The sequence below is a fragment of the Carcharodon carcharias genome, chromosome 15, assembly GCF_017639515.1.
Source record: "Carcharodon carcharias isolate sCarCar2 chromosome 15, sCarCar2.pri, whole genome shotgun sequence".
Lineage (NCBI taxonomy): Eukaryota > Metazoa > Chordata > Chondrichthyes > Lamniformes > Lamnidae > Carcharodon > Carcharodon carcharias.
The window spans coordinates 45,194,492-45,212,248 of NC_054481.1; the positions used below are offsets into that span (position 1 = coordinate 45,194,492).

A 17,757-nucleotide genomic window follows, 5' to 3' on the forward strand; every position below is an offset into this window, starting at 1 on the left:
GGGTGGAGGGAGTTGGTGGGGAGAGATTTCTTTTTAAGCAGAGTGATTATGATCTGAAAGGGCAAAGAAGGAGATTCAATTCTATCTTTCAAAAGTAGAATTAGATATATACTTTAAAGGTAAAATTTGCAGGATGAAAGAACAGAAGAACTCTTTTCAAAGAGCTTGCACAGTTTCATGGATTGAATGACAACCTTCGGTGCTCCATGATTCTATTCAATCCATTAGCGCCATATTTGCAAATTATTTACAGGCTATTAAAACCATTATCTCCCCCTCTTCACATGTATTGTTCTCCCCCACCCACTCACTTTTGTTCTGATCTTTTAAGGGTATCCCTGCTCTTCTTTCTGTTCCACCAAGGGGTCTCCACCTCAATTGTTTCATTGTTATTTCCAGATGTAGGTGAGTTTTATGCTTGTTCCAGGCTTTTGTCTTTATTCATCTCAGTGAATTGAATTGTGATTATCCATTGTCTGCTGCCACCTTGTGGTGTCAGTCAGAACAACATCAACCTTTTTTTGCTTTTATTAGTGTTTAATTGACTGCCACTTCTCTTCAAGAAATGCCTACCTTGAAGAAGTATTGCCCTTCTCTCCGACAGGATTTCCATTAAACCAGCTTATATTTCACCTCTTTTCTATTTTTACTTAGTTCCGTTGAAGAGTCATATGGACTTGAAACGTTAACTGTGTTCCTCTCGGCAGATGCTGCCAGACCTGCTAAGTTTTTCCAGCTATTTTTATTTTTGTTTTGGATTTCCAGTATCTGCAGTTTTTTTTGTTTTTAGCACTATGCAGCAACATGGGAACAGCAAAAGGCCATTTAGTCCCCAATCCTGTTCTTCCATTTAATGAGAGCATGGCAAATCTTTGGATTAACTTCTTTGCCCATCTGTGCCTCGTTCCTTAATACCTTTGGCTAATACTTCTTTCAATCTGTTTTAAAACTAATTGATATAGCATCAATTGCTATTTGCAAGAGAGAGTTCCAAATTTCTACCACCTTTTGTGAGGAAGTGTTTCCTAATTTCATTCCTGAAAGACCTGGTCTAATTTTTAGATTATAAACCCTAGATCTAGACTCCCCCACCAGCAGAAATAGTTTCTCCCTTTACCCTATTGGTTCCCTTTAAGCTTCAATTAAATCACCCCTTAAGATATTAACTGTCTAAGTTTCAGGGAATGCAACCATAGTTTGTTCAGTCTCTTTGTATCTTAACTTTGGATACAAGGATTGGGTCCTGAATATTTTGGGGTATATGACATTCAAGAAGAATAGGAAATTAGGTGGAGAGGTAGCACTGTTAATCAAAGATGGCATTTGTGCAATAGTTAAAGATGACCTTGGTTCAAGAGATCAGGATGTGGTGGAGGGGAGAAAGGGACTTGGTGAAATTACCATCACTAGGGAAGTGGTACTAATAGAGCTGCAGGCTGACACGTCTCGGTCCAGATGGATTTCATCCTAGGGCCTTAAAAGTGGTGGCTAATGAGGTAGTAGATGTGTTGGTGTTAATTTTCCAAAATTCTCGAGATTCTGGACAGTTGCAAATATATCTTCCCTATTTAAGGAAGGGAGGTAGAAAACAGGAAACTATAGTTAACTTGACGTCTGTTATGAGGAAGATCTTAGAGTTGTTCATTAAGAAGGTTATAGTTAGGCACTTAGAAAAACACCAGGTTATCAGGAAGAGTCAGCATGGTCTTGTGAAAGGGATATCAAGTTTAACCAACTACATTAGAGTTCTTTGAAGGAGTAACATGCTGTGGATAAAGGGAAGCCTGTAGATGTACTGTAATTTCTGAAAAGGTGCCAAAGGTTATTGTGGAAAATAAACGCTCATGGTGTAGGGGGTAATATTTAGCCTTGATAGAAGATTGGCTGGCAGAAAAGAATATGCATAAATGGATCTTTGTATGGTTGACAGGATGTGATTAGTGGCGTCCCGCAAGGGCTCATTTTTTCACAATTTATATCAATGATTTAGATGAGGGGAGTGAAGGCACGGTAGCTAAATTTATAGATGGCACAAAGATAGGTAGGAAAGTATGCTGTGAAGAAGACATAAGTATTGCAGACAGATATAGATCAGTTGAGCGAATGGACAAAAATCTGGCAGATGGAGTATAAGGTGAAAGATTGTGAAGTTGTCTACTTTTGCAGGAAGAATAAAAAAAGCAAAGTATTACTTAAATGGAGAACGACTACAGAATCTGAGGCGCAGTAGGACCCAGGTGTTCTCGTGCATGAGTCACAAAAAGTTAACAGGTACAGCATGTAATCAAGAACGTTAATGGAATGCTCTCCTTTATTGCAAGAAGAATTGAGCATAAAAGGATGTTATGCTTGTTATACAGGGTATTTATTGAGACCGCATCTTTAATAGTGTCTGCAGTTTTGGTCACCTTTTTTAAGGAAGGATGTAAATGCGTTGGAGGTGATTCAGAGGAAGTTTATTCAATTGATACCTGGAATAAGCAGGCAGTTTTATGAGGAAAGGCTAGACAGACAGGGCTTGTTTCCACTGGAGTTAAGAAGAGTGAGGGGTGACTTGATTTAAGTATATAAGATTCTGAATGGTATTGACAAGGTGGACATGGAAAGGATGTTTCCTCTTGTGGGTGAATCCAGGCATCTTTATAGGGCAGAGATGAGGAGAAATTCTGAGGGTTGAGAGACTTTGGAACACTCTGCCTCAGAAGGAAGCAGGGTCCCTGAATATTTTTAAGGCAGAGCTAAATAGATTCTTGTTAGGCAAAGTAATCAAAGGTTATCGGGAGTAGATGGGAACATAGAAGTCAAAACACAAATAGATCAGCCATGATCTTATTGAATGGCGGAGCAGGCTCGAGGGGTCGAATGGCTGCCTTCTGCTCCTATTTTGTATGTTAATTTGAGCCCTGGTATAATTCTCGTAAATTCATGCTGTACTCCCTCCAAGGCCATTATATCCTTCCTAAGGTGTAATGTCCAGCACTACTCACAGTCCTTCACGTGCTTTACATAACTGTAGCTTCTACATCCTTGCATACTAATCCTTTAACTTTAAAGGCCAGCATTCCATTAGCCTTTCTGGTTATTTTCAGTACCTGTACCTGTTCATGATATTTCAACTATGCATACCTGGAACCCGAAGTCACTTTGGTCCTAGCCTATCACTCTTAAAAATGATGGAACCAGGTACTTTCTAAAGATGACTTCACATTTGCCTACATTGAAATCCATTTACTACAAGTTTACCCATTCACTTAATCAATAGACCTTTGTATTTTAAGCTTCCATCTACGCTACCTATCCTTGTGGCAAATCTGTATGTGGCTTTCTTTCCCATCATTCTAAACTGTTAATATGGTGAATAGTTGAAGCCCCAACCCAGATCCTTGTGGGACAACACTAGTTACATCCTTGCAATTAGAGTACCTGCCCATTATTTCTACTGCCTCTTTCCACTCAGCCAATTCCCTAACCAGGTCAACAATTTGCCTTCAATTCCACAGGCTTCAACTTTAGCTAACAGTCTCTTACAAGGGATTTTATTGAATGACTTCTGGAACTCCACATAATCAACATCCTTAGACATTTCCATCCACTACTTTAGACACCTCTTCAAAAATTGTCAGATTCAAACCAAATGTATTGATAGTCAAGAAGCAACAGGCCTGTAATGGTTTGATAGTCCCACCAATTACTACATACTCCAAAGTACCAGCTTATACCAGAGTAAAATACTACAGATGCTAAAAATCTGAAATAAAAATCAAAATATTCACGTCAGGCAACTGCATTTGTGATGCTTTTCATGAAAACCATATGTTTAAGTTTTACAGCCAGTGAAGTACTTTTGAAGTGTAATCGCTGTTAATGTAGGAAATGTGGCGGCCAATATGTGCACAGCAAACTCCCACAATGTGGTAGTGACCGGATGATCTGTTTTTGTAATGTTGATTGATGGATACTAGGACATCAGGGATAATTCCCCTACTCTTCTTCAAAATAGTGCCATGGGATCTTTTAGGTGCACCTGGCAGATAAACGAGCCCTGTTTAACATCTCATTCGAAAGAATGCTGGAGTGTCAGCCTTGTTTTTTTTGTTCAAGCACCGGAGTTAATGTTTCAAGTTGATTATCTTTCATGTTCCAATTTTGATGCAACGTCACTGACCTGAAATATTAACTCTGTTGCTCTCTTCACAGCTGACCTGCTGAATATTACACACCAGCATCTATCCAGTTATTGGTAGTTGTCCTGTGTGACATCCTTGACTCGATAACTATGTCTTTCCAAAATTACTACCATTCTGTATAAAGAACACACTTGGAGATACTTTCAAAATGCATCCTAAATCATTACAAAACACTTGTGAAAAAGGATTTGAGTCAAAAATTTTCAGATGCACACATTTAGAAGCATGAGTTATAGTCATAAGGAAAAAAACGTGTGAAATGCTCGTGTGAAGATGCAGTGAAGTAACATGATTTTAGTAGAACTGTAGAATTTCTAATATCCAGTACTCTTACTCTCAACCATATGGTGTGTTCTTCAATCTGCTTCCTAGCCCTGTTTGCTTTCTGTGAACGACAGTATTCAAGTAAAAGCAGCACCCAAAATTCTGATGAAACCTGAAGATATAATGGAAGTTCATACAGCCTGACATGTGGTGTTGCCAAGAAAGGGAAAAGACAAACATACTTGTAAGCCACTTTTAACAGTTGTATCAATATTAGTTCATTTGATATGAGTGTTATTCTTCCTGCTTCAGCTCTCAGCATTCACAGGCTTCTGGCAACACTTGGCTAAATGACCTGATTTTGTGCAATTGCGGCATCTAGTCCTCAGGCAAAAACATCGGTTAGGATGATTATTTTTACATGATCTCCAACACGGTTGAGTGACTCTTCAATTGAAGTTTTGGACCCACGGGCATGTAACATGCTAATATGGCTTGCAGCAGTCTCCACAACAAGTGCTATTTTGAGAATTCTTTATACTGACCTTTCCTTCAAAGCACAATCTCCCAGTTGTGTTTCAGTTTCCTCAGTTCTGCCATAAACCATCATTCCTTTGACACCTTAGGTAGATGTGAAATGTTGCTCTTTGACCACTTGGTCTAACTCTTCATACGTTTTTTCTTTAGGTTGAACAAGAGCAATCAGATTCTTAAATTTTGTGTTCTGGGTCCGCAGAGAGTAACCAAAACTACTCACTTATCTTCCTCAAAATAAAAATTAAATATTCCTTTACGCATAATCCAGCTCAACCCATTTGACACTCTCCAATTTTTCCAACTGATGTTGACATCATTAAAAAGAAAATTCAGAAATAAGGCAGATCACTGTCTGAGTAACAAAGATGTGCAATATTCAATTTATTTAACAATGCATTGCCCTTTAACCTCATCACCACTGTTGTGTCTGAATAGCTACACGTATTGGTGTGGTATTAACCAGGTGCTTTTATTTCCCAATCTTCTAGATTTCTAAGCCTCACAAGGCTATGATGGTGCCAACCTCTCTGCCTGCATTTGTCCTCCCCCACCTGATGGTTTCCTAACAATTCAAATGCGATTAGGAATCTATCGCTGTTATCATCATTAAGAACTGGAATAAAATTAGATTCAATAAATTTAATCTGACTAGAGATATGGGCTGAATCAGCTAGGCTCTCGTTGATCAGTACAAATTTCTTCCAATTCAAGGACCCAATAGTGTTATCTCTCCTTTTCATGAACTTCATGTTAGCTCTAGTACGCCTTCTCGTTAGCCTTATGTTGGTGTTTTTCCAATCAGCTTTCTGCCTGACCACTCCTTTTTCTCATCCAATGCCAGTCTACATGCTTCAGCTTCATCCTGTGCAGTCTTTCTACCATTAGGGAAGCCAATTCAAATTATTTATCTGTCCTTTGTAAGATCATATGCTCAGAGTACCTAAGTTTGCTTCCAATAATTTAAATTGGGCTTGTTTGGCCTGCATTTGATATTTATCCACTTCAGCTGGCACCAGTTTTTACAACCAAGACTTATTTTACTTATGCTCGTTGGCAGACAATTTCCATAAGCAGAGTCCTTTACATAATAAATCTTATACAACACCCATATGGTTTAGCTTGCCAGAGGTTAATAATTAATTGCACTAAATTGTTCACTGGAGAATATGTGGAATGCTAACCACACATTCCTATCAACTCAGAATAGAAAATAACATTGTTCAGGTACTCATAATTAGTCTGGCAATCTGAAGCTCTTTTCTCTAGAAAAGACTTATGGATGACCTAATAGAAGGCTTTAATTATGATAGGGTAGACAAAGATGTTTCCACTTGATGAGGAGACAAGAATTAGGGATTATAAGATGGTCAACAATAAAGATGGTCACCAATAAATCCATTAAGAGATTCAGGAGAAACTTCTTTACCCAAAGAGTAGTAGGAATGTGAAACTTGCTGCAACAAGCAGTTGCATTTAAAAAGGAAATTAGATAAGCAAAAGGGAGAAAGTAATAGGTTATGCTGAAAGGGTTAAATGAAGAGGGGTAGGAGGCGGCATAAACACTGGCATAGACCAGTTGGGTTGAGTAACGTTTCATTCGTTCATGGGCTCTGTGCTGCCACGGCCAACATTGAGTGCCCATCCCTAATTGCCCCCAAGAAGGTTTATGTACTGTAGATTCAATGTAATTTTATTTAATGCCTACAGGTTGAAAGCACATGGTCAAATTTATTTACAGGTAAAAAAAATACAGAAGCAAAAGGATATTAGGCTAACCATGAGCAAGCCTACACAGTATATAAACTGACAAATCTAAAATCCTTACATTTTAAATAAATTCTTAGTAACAGTTTCTGATGAGGATTACAGAAGAGTACTTCCTGAGTTCCTGTTCATACTCTGCATGAAGGTTAGACAAAGGTGACTGAAAACTCAAAGCTGAGGCATGATCATCATCCAAGATCAAATAATTTATCAATAGCCAGGCAGTCAAAAGGATTTTAACACTAAAGTAGACCGAGATCTGTTTTTGATATCCGACAATTGGAAAACACAATCCCAATTTGAAATTAAAGAGCCTATAAATTGATTAATTCGGAATAAAGACTTAATGAACTACAGTCCAGTGATGCCATCTGTGGCAGCCATTACAATTTTCCAAGGAAGCACTGGACATCAACTCAAGCTGACACAACGTAAACTATAATGTGAACACACAACTCCAAGGGGCAAGCCTCTATATATCAGCACACACTCAACAAAAAGGTAGATAGGAACATCCTTTGCAAACAAAAGAAAAATCACTGAGCTGTTGAGTCTGTGAAGCAAGCACAATTTACAGATGACTCATCCAAAGCACAATTCAATGCTTTTCCTGATGGCACACTTAAGCCCAGATAGTAAATAGCTGCATTCTTATTCAAAACTGTTACAAGGATTATTTGTCAGTCCTTGGCTGGAGTTTCCCACCCCGCTCCCCTCCCCTCCCCATTACCCACAGGAGTAAGCAAGCTGTCAGTTGTATACCCAGGTACCATTCCCCATCTACATTCCTGAACCTGATCTTAGAAGTGGCCAAGGACTAGTCAATAGAGGTACATCATAACCAAACCACACCTGGTGTCGACTTCATTGACTGGAAAGGACTGAGACATCTTCTGGCCTTATTTTGTTTTCTTTGGCACATGGAGTAGAGATGAATAGATGAGGAGGAACAGGAGCATTCCTCTCCCTAGCTGCAGGACACCAAGGTCAATTGTACTGCATCCAGAGGCCCAGTTGAGGTCTGACAATTCAGTACAGATCAGAAAGCTTCTTTGTTGATTGGAGCTGAAGGCAGCCAAAGTATGTGGTGCATTTATTCACCAAGTTGCTGGGAGCATCAAGATCAATCTGTTGGACATTGAGCATCACAGTCACAAGCTGTTCAATATTGGATGAAGGTAAAGGGGAAAACAACAGCCACACACGCTCAATCTCAGCGGCCTGTAGTGAGGTAGTTTAAAAGATAGGATTAAAAAGTAGCATTTCTTGCTAATTAATTGTTTTTAATCATTTTCTGTTGAAACCTTTCTTCAATACAGAGCCACCGGTGCTAAAATGTGCAAATTCATTGTCTCTCATCTCTGATGCAAACTGAATTATTCAATTTATGACTTCAATTTTTCCAAATTCAGTTTTAAACTGGCAAAAACTGTTACTGTAACTTTAATCGGAGTTATGTGATGAGGAAAGCAGGAACAATTTTTCCATGGGCGATAGATACCCTTCCACAGATTATATTTCCTATTTAGGTAACAATCCAACTTAGTCAGTCAAAGTTAAAAACTTACTCTACACATAAGAATGATGCCCTCAAACTACGAAACAAGTGTTTACACCACAAGTATTTTTGCTATCAGAAGGACATTGCTGCGTTAGCATACATAAAATGTAATCTTTTGAGGATAACTGCAGAACTGATCTAGAACAATTAATGTATCAGAAGTATATCATAATTCTGGGATCATACTTTTAGATAGCAAATATAAGTGGGTTTACAGTAAATAAGTATAGAAAATGTCAGTGCCCAAAGGCTGATTAAAACATACAAAATGCATTTCTGTTCAGTGTATAATTTGGTTAGGCATAAGCAGAGTTCACAGAATACACTTTTATTTTACTCTCTCTGCCAGTTGATCTCTCCCACCCTTTCCTCACCTTAACCCAACCCTCAAACCATGAAGGTAAAGATTCTTTGCTGAGGTAAAGTCCCGCATTCTCCCAAGGCAGGCTCCTGTACTGCATCCAATTAGCTACTCTTCACATGCGAGTCTGGACTTTAGTGGATTGGCAGGCTTTTTGGACAGGAGCTATTGCAGAGCTGAGCTCAATTCTCTCCTCACATTGTATCCTTATTTTAAATAGGGCTTTTTGGATACCAATCATGAGTACGGAAGTTGCTTTGAATTTCCCTTCCCTAGCCCTGGAGCTCTGAGGCCAACCTTTAATGCAGCCATGTTTGAGATCAGCTAATTCGAATCAAATGAGTCTTTTCTGGTTCCAATGGCTCAGTTACTCATGCTCCACTCAACACCCCCACCGGAGAAGCCCTGCAGTATACAATTCCTCCAATATAGAAATATTAAATCTTAGTTTGTTAAGGAAACAGGAACTCTGAACAGTTGAGCACAGAAAATCCAACAAATGCTACCTGTGTTTTCACATCTTCAGCAATTTAACTGAGATGGGTCTCCCTTTGCCACCCAAGGTTTAATCATCATAGATTTCCAGTTGTTACAGTACACAGTGCAAATTGCTGCTGAGAGTTACATTGGTCTAATATAGACTTAAAAATACACAAGCATTGTTGCCGTTCAGGGACATTTTTAGCCTCCTCCAAAAAAGGTTTGCTCCAATAACCCCATAAGCAGTTGCTGGGGAAAAAGAATGCAACGTAAGGATTACATCTGCTGCAATGCCAACTATTGCAAAATAGTTTTCACATTGTTCTGTCAATCTTTAAACAAACTTCAATAAAAATGAAATATTTCAGCTACACACATCAAAATAGTGGAACATTTTAGCATCACTAATCACATCCTTGTACATATCTGATTACAATATTGGCAAAAGGGCATGCAAGGCACCTACCAGCACAATGATACCCCTTGGGTTACAGTGCATTGCCGATGGGACAATTGTTAAGAATACTGGGTTAACTCTAGGCTGGTGCACTCTTCTATTAAGCATGGCCACCGACATAAGCTTAAAGGAAATGGCTAATAATTTGCCTGAAAAGCTGCAGAGGAGTTAAACAAAGTAGCAGCCGATTTCCTCAATACCACTATCATGAAATTTATATTACTAACTACTGGAGAATTTTTAAGACTGATTGCTTATAATCAATGGGCATCTATGAATACTAGAAGAACAGAGAGACTGCTCTACATCATCATTAAGATGACCAAGGGGCATCTGGTGTCATTGCCCAGATTTTCAATAACTTTCGGTGGTACTAATTCCAAACATGATACGTGCTGAACAACATCTATCATAGATTAGGTGCAAATCATAAGTGTGTTGCTTTTCTCCATCATAAATAGAGGGGTTGTAAGTAGAACATTGTTGCTTTGATTTGATCCAGTCATTTTATACCTATGTAACAAAAAAATTGGTCTCTCCTGCATTATTTAGTTGTGGAAATAGCCAAATTCCAGCAAACCATTACTGCTCCTTGGCAATTCTTGCAAATTAACTTTCTGTATCATGTTAAACTACTGAACTTTAATAAATATAAAGGCAAAACCTTCACATTTTCAACTTACAGCTGCAAAATAGAAATATTCCATGGTCCCTTCCATATACCTCATTTAACAGCCAGCACTTGAAATGTACTTCTTTATTGCTACAATTGTCAAAATAAAGCCATTATTATAGGAATTCCACTCACTGCAAGAATTTCTGAAACACTTTACCGATCAAAGGGCACAAGTGGGCTTCAGTGCTGACTCGACACTGGCTTGCTGAAGTTTAGCCATTTGGACAATAAACACAAACTCAAAAACCTTCAGATTGCCAAGCCTTTCTACAATTTTAGGCTAAAAGTAGCAACCCCACCCCATCTGATACAAGCAATTGCAGCCCTGCCGGCAGAAATGTAAGGGGGTCAGGAGGCAGGAGAGAAGTAGTGTCATAAATATCGCTTCTCTGGAAAAGAAACTGTCATACTCACAAGATTCAAAAACATGTGGGATACCAGCTTTTATTTTCAGAGTAAATTACAAATATTCACTCAATATTTAAACCCTTAGGATTAAGTTGAGATCATTCTTAGTGTCACACTCAATGAACTGTCCCTGTTTGGAGCAAGTTTTTTCTTAAAAAGTCACCAATTTCCCCCAAAAGATTGAAATTTGAAGCAGCTCAACAAACAAACTTTCAATAAATTCTAAATACAGGAGGAAAGAAAGAATGTTTTATTTTTAAAAATTGGATTGGGTGGGGTTGCTACCTTACAACTCTTTAGAAACCTATTTCCCTGGATGGAGGAACAAAAAGGTCCAGTAATCTTTTCGTTTGGGTGACAAAAACAAAAAGATGAAGTCAATGGGAAAACAGCTAGACTGGCAACATTATAATGGCTTCTAAACTCTCAACTCTTGGCACATGTATACACGCAAAGCTAAAAGGCTCCAGGGCTGCATCAGGCAGCTGTTTTTGGCCAGAAAAGGGAAAAAAGACATACTTACTCTAATTCTTTACAGGAATTAAAAGCCACTGGGGGAAAAAAAACAATATATTTTTTATCCAATATTATAGAATTAAGCTACAGCTACAATTTTCTTTAAAATTTTCCTTTCATATTTTTCTTCACTTTCTGTCCTGCAACGATGAAAGTCTGTAGCAGCATCACAATACAGTCAATTGCAAGTGTTCTCTGCCAACATGTGCCAGTTCACAAGTCAAAGGTCACTCGCTCTTAAGAATCAGGGGAGGGGTCTCATTGTCCTCATCTAATCGCAGTGTGCCAATATTCAAATCGTCATCTGGTTCAACTCCGCCCACTGCTCCTTGGTCCTCCGGGTAGGCTGCATAGAACAGATGATATAAAAGCACAAGTTCCAATCATTCCATTTTATCACAGGAAACAACTTGAGCAGAACTTTGAGGCCCCACCATCAGTAATTTTCTCTTCACTGACATTAATGGGAGGTAAATAGTAGGCAAAACGCTCCTGGTTTTCCCAATAGGTTATACACTGTGTGCAGAGCCTTGCTGACAGCATGGAGCATTGCACAGTTCAACCTGTTATGTTTAAGTCACACCAAGTGAGAAAAGTTACTGAACCAGACATCTGAGAGAGCTGACAAACTTCAATGAAGACCAGCAGTTAAACATGTCTCAGTGATCCATGATCCACTATTGTAACAAATGACAACATCCATTAGTTTGCACCTTCCACATAACTGATCAGTTTACACTGGTTTATGAATATCCTGGGACATAGGTCTAATATTTTGGATGCTCACTCCCTATTTATTATCAGGGGTACAGGAAGACACTTCCAGAAATCCATCAGAAGAGTAAACGGTTTGGGTAGATTTAAGGATGGGGCATGCATGACCTATTGAAGGAACAGAGTTCATTGCTCAAATATCCTTTTGCCAATCTACTTGCTTTTCTTAACAAAAATACTCAAGCTATCCTCTAATTAGAACTTCTCTACAATTAACATTACAGAGTTTCTACAGTGATGTTCCAGTAGACTGAAAACAGTTTCCATTTATTTGGGAATTTGATATCATGCATCAGGATCATGCAATCAGCGCTAAGACTTCTAACTTATTTAACAAGCTGCATTACTAAACTGTAATTTTTCATTTCAATGGAATCAATTTGATTCACACCAACAGACTGAAGTAGAATTGAGCAAGTCTGGTCAAAATGAATGCAATGTATAATGCAAACAAAAAAACCCATAGAAATCAATCAAGATCTTAAAATGTTTCAAGTTGGAGCCAAAAACTAAACATTTATTACAGTGTAAAATACCCAGCTACAATCAAATTCTCAAGATCAATATCACAATTAAATTACTTACAGCCACATAGACACTCGCCACCAGTAATGTGCTCTGAAATGTCAGAGCAATTATTGATGAAAGTTACTACCGCTGTAGTTAAATTTCTAAACACTTGAAGATTAATGCACAAATAAATAAAAACAGTTCATGTAGATTCCACAGTCACTAGAATAACACAATACAACCTCACTCTTTTTCACTCTTCTGCTCTATCCTATTAGCTCTCTGAATTTATAAAGTAATGTTACCCCAGTGATTAATATTCTGAATGCAATCTGCATAGGCTAAGAAAGAAAATCTGTGCACCTCCGAATAAATGGTGCCTTGAAGTGACTCTCAGAATGACAGAATTTACAGTAGTGTTTACACTTAATTATCATCACACTGTTCTATCCCTTTCTCCTTTATGTACTTATCTAGCTTCCTCTTAAATGCATCTACAAATCAAAAATTGGGAAAATACGATTATTTCAGGCTACTACAACTCCTTACCATGTCTTGTTGGCGACGAAGGGGTATAAGTAACTTTGGCAGCAGGTGAACTATATGTCTGAGACACTAACGGCCGATCGTGTGGTGAAGGCTCCAGAATCTCATTGGCTGGCTCCACGCTACCATCTAGCCTGCAAAAGACAACAGAGAAATCAATTTTTTTAAAGAATGTAATGTGAAATATATTCACCTTCATTGCCAAATAATCTTCAGTGGGCTAAGAATTATGCTGACGACTAATTTAAGACTGTCAGTCAGGCTTGCAGTGTGGCGCGTGTGTGTGTGTACTGGAAGCTACATATATTAATACACAGGGCCTTGTTCTTTTCAGACAGGCAGAACATGTACAGACATTGCACCTGTTTCCGCTAAACAAGTGACAGCCATTACAAAAACAGAATTACCTGGAAAAACTCAGGTCTGGCAGCATCGGGGGAGAAGAAAAGAGTTGACGTTTCGAGTCCTCATGACCCTTCAACAGAACTAGGTGAATCCAAGAAGAGGGGTGAAATATAAGCTGGTTTAAGGTGGGGGGAGAGAAGTTGGGGGGGGGGGGGGGGGGGGGGGGGCGGTGGTGGTTGTAGGGACAAGCAAGCAGTGATAGGAGCAGATAATCAAAAGATGTCACAGACAAAAGAACACAGAGGTGTTGAAGTTGGTGATATTATCTAAACAAATGTGCTAATTAAGAATGGATGGTAGGGCACTCAAGGTACAGCTCTAGTGGGGGTGGGGAGGCATAAAAGATTTAAAAATAATGGAAATAGGTGGGAAAAGAAAAATCTATATAAATTATTGGAAAAAACAAAAGGAAGGGGGAAACAGAAAGGGGGTGGGGATGGAGGAGGGAGGTCAAGACCTAAAGTTGTTGAATTCAATATTCAGTCCGGAAGGCTGCAAAGTGCCTAGTCGGAAGATGAGGTGCTGTTCCTCCAGTTTGCGTTGGGCTTCACTGGAACAATGCAGCAAGCCAAGGACAGACATGTGGGCAAGAGAGCAGGGTGGAGTGTTAAAATGGCAAGCGACAGGGAGGTTTCAGTCATTCTTGCAGACAGACCGCAGGTGTTCTGCAAAGCGGTCGCCCAGTTTACGTTTGATCTCTCCAATGTAAAGGAGACCGCATTGGGAGCAACGAATTCAGTAGACTAAGTTGGGGGAAATGCAAGTGAAATGATGCTTCACTTGAAAGGAGTGTTTGGGCCCTTGGACGGTGAGGAGAGAGGAAGTGAAGGGGCAGGTGTTACATCTTTTGCGTGGGCATGGGGAGGTGCCATAGGTGGGGGTTGAGGAGTAGGGGGTGATGGAGGAGTGGATCAGGGTGTCCCGGAGGGAACGATCCCTACGGAATGCCGCCGGGGGGGTGAAGGGAAGATGCGTTTGGTGGTGGCATCATGCTGGAGTTGGCGGAAATGGCGGAGGATGATCTTTTGAATGCGGAGGCTAGTGGGATGATAAGTGAGGACAAGGGGGACCCTATCATGTTTCTGGGAGGGAGGAGAAGGCGTGAGGGCGGATGCGCAGGAGATGGGCCGGACACGGTTGAGGGCCCTGTCAACAACCGTGGGTGGAAAACCTCAGTTAAGGAAGGAGGACATGTCAGAGGAACTGTTTTTGAAGGTAGCATCATCAGAACAGATGCAACGGAGGCGAAGGAACTGAGAGAATGAGATGGAGTCCTTACAGGAAGCGGGGTGTGAGGAGCTGTAGTCGAGGTAGCTGTGGGAGTCGGTAGGCTTGTAATGGATATTGGTGGACAGTGTATCACCAGAGATTGAGACAGAGAGGTCAAGGAAGGGAAGTGTCAGAGATGAACCACGCGAAAATGATGGAGGGGTGGAGATTGGAAGCAAAATTAATAAATTTTTCCAAGTCCCGACGAGAGCATGAAGCGGCACCGAAGTAATCATCGATGTACCGGAGAAAGAGTTGTGGAAGGGGGCTGGGGTAGGACTGGAACAAGGAATGTTCCACATACTCCATAAAGAGACAGGCATAGCTGGGGCCCATGCGGGTACCCATAGCCACACCTTTTATTCGGAGGAAGTGAGAGGAGTTGAAGGAGAAATTGTTCAGTGTGAGAACAAGTTCAGCCAGACAGAGGAGAGTAGTGGTGGATGGGGATTGTTCGCGTCTCTGTTTGAGGAAGAAGCTAAGGGCCCTCAGACCATCCTGGTGGGGGATGGAGGTGTAGAGGGATTGGATGTCCATGGTGAAGAGGAAGCGGTTGGGGCCAGGGAACTGGAAATTGTTGATGTGACGTAAGGTGTCAGAGGAATCACGGATGTAGGTGAGAAGGGACTGGACAAGGGGAGAGAGAAGGGAGTCAATATAACGAGAAACGAGTTCCGTGGGGCAGGAGCAAGCTGACACGACCGGTCTACCGGGACAGTTCTGTTTGTGGATTTTGGGTAGAAGCGGGCCATCCGAGGTTGGGCGACTATCAGGTTGGAAGCTGTGGGAGGAAGAACCCCAGAGGAGATGAGGTCAGTGACAGTCCTGGAAACAATGGCTTGATGTTCAGTGGTGGGGTCATGGTCCAGGGAGAGGTAGGAGGAAGTGTCTGCGAGTTGACGCTCAGCCAAGTGACAGCCATTCACTGACTCATTCCTCAGGGCAATGCCTTGACCAATCAAGTTTAAGTAAATTTCAGACAATGCTTGGCAATTAACTGTCAGTCAATAAATTTGGTGCATTCTCTATGGCAACGTCTCTACCAGAATCCACTTGCCAAAAAATCAGCACTCTCTTCTCCTACAGCATAAATTGCTGTTTTCCCCTTACATTGGTATCCTTGCAAATGTCCTGATGAGTGCAAGACGAAAAGCTTTGACGTCTCTTTTTCAGAAATAATCAAGTTCTGTACTATCAAATGACTGTTCAATCAAGTTGTATGAATCAATAGTAAGGAAGCAGATTTTAATTTAAGAACTTATTTAAATTCCTGTAAAAGCAATCTGGGGGAATAAAGCACGTTATGAATTTTGGGAAGGGAGAGAAAAAAAGGTCAGGATCATAACAAGAATACTGAAGCTGGCCAAAACCATTGTGATTGTATTAAACTGTATCTTTGACTTTTAAGGGAGCAAATTTGAATGCATTGACTGACCATCTCCCAGTGTTCATTAGTCCCACCCTCAGGAGAAGCCATAAACTTGTGTGAAATGCCCAGCTCCTGCTGCAGATTCACAACCAAACCTAAACTATCCATGCATATTTCAAGTATAAGTATAGCTACACTAGATGACCGACAGCAGTTCAAGAAGGCAGCTCACCACTACCTATTCAAGGGCAATTAGGGGTGCACAACAAATGTTGGCCTTGCCAGCAACCTCACATCCCATGAAGGAATAAAAGAAAAACAGGAGCCATTAAAATTCAAAAGATGTAATAAAATCACATCACTTCAGCTCAATTCGTATCTATTTGTTTTCCTCAATTCATCATTGATGCTTTGTAATTTGCATTTTGCAAATTAAAAATGTACCATTTCTTGTTTTGGATATCCGCATACATGCGGATTTTCTAGTGTGGAAGATCTGTTCCCTGATCAGGTCAGGCTTATTAATGACAGTACATCAATAAATGTATTTGGCACCAATTCACTGCTCCATCATGCATTTTATTTCATGATTGTCAATTCAAAACTTGCAACATACTCTCAAGTTGACTGGCACAAAGTGATTTGGTAACTTGAACTACAATTAATATGGAAGGTTCCCTCAGTACTGATAGGTGAATAAAGCAGTTGTGAAAATCCAGGGAGAACAGTTCTAACGCCTGAAGTGGTCAACAACACATCTATATAATATTACGCATAGTGGGATGGAACTCTGCACCACCTGAGCTGTAATCTGGCAGAGGGGATTACTCACTATTATAGAACCTGCCTGATTGCATTGGTTTCATTGGGATAACAATGAAAGTCAGGCAGCTTTTATAAGAAGTGAGTGACCTACCCTGCCAATTTATAGCCCAGGTGGTAAAGGTGAAGTCTGATACAGGTATTTTAAATACAGCACATTAAGCTCAATTGTTATGATGAGAAACACATTCAACAAATATTCAAGTGACTGAAAAACACAATATATTTAGATTGCTTATCCAAAGGCTGATTGGAAATACCAATTCTACCTAAATGGAACTTTCCATATCTGATTATTTGACAGAAAGTCACACAGCTGTAGATCTACAAAATTACTTCTGATAACAATATAGTTCATATGCTCAGAAACTTCTGCTCAGTCAACATTGGAAAAAGACTCAAGAGGTTGAGGCATTAACCACAACATAACCAAAAGTAAACATATTATCAAGAATATGTAGGCCTATTACATCTCCATTTGAATGAGATTACATCTCTGTATTAATCAACAGAGGATGTGAGCAAGGTAGTACTTCCGGAGAACTAATATGTTATTTCCAGTCACTTACAGTCATTCCAATCCTTGTACAATAAAAGTTGATTCAACTTCACAAAAGGGCATATACTAACATAATTCAAACTGCTTCTAGAATAACACAGCCACCAATTTCTAATGTAAGTTTCCAAATGAAACACTGGGGGAATGACAATTTACGTGCCGAAAAGCATTACTAAATGCAGATAAAAGATTAAGCAGAATATTTAAGATCGAAAAGGATTACATCAAATCAATGGTATTTAGAAGATTGCCCAAGTCTCTCAAACATGCAGTGCTAATTTATTTCTCCAAA

The 17,757-nt window shown here is 39.8% G+C and overlaps 1 protein-coding gene across 2 annotated transcripts in view; it reads right to left on the reverse strand.

Moving 5' to 3' along the window:
• Positions 1-10,704: 10,704 nt before the first annotated feature.
• The window catches only part of wipi2 (WD repeat domain, phosphoinositide interacting 2), a 66,301-nt gene continuing 59,248 nt past the window's right edge, over positions 10,705-17,757 (reverse strand). For both annotated transcript variants that reach the window (XM_041206199.1, XM_041206200.1), the window contains 2 exons: positions 13,045-13,175; positions 10,705-11,557 (listed from right to left, as the gene is read on the reverse strand). In XM_041206199.1, the coding sequence (XP_041062133.1) occupies positions 11,439-11,557; positions 13,045-13,175 (250 nt within the window). In that variant the 3' untranslated portion in view covers positions 10,705-11,438. The remainder of the gene's footprint in view (positions 11,558-13,044; positions 13,176-17,757) is intronic.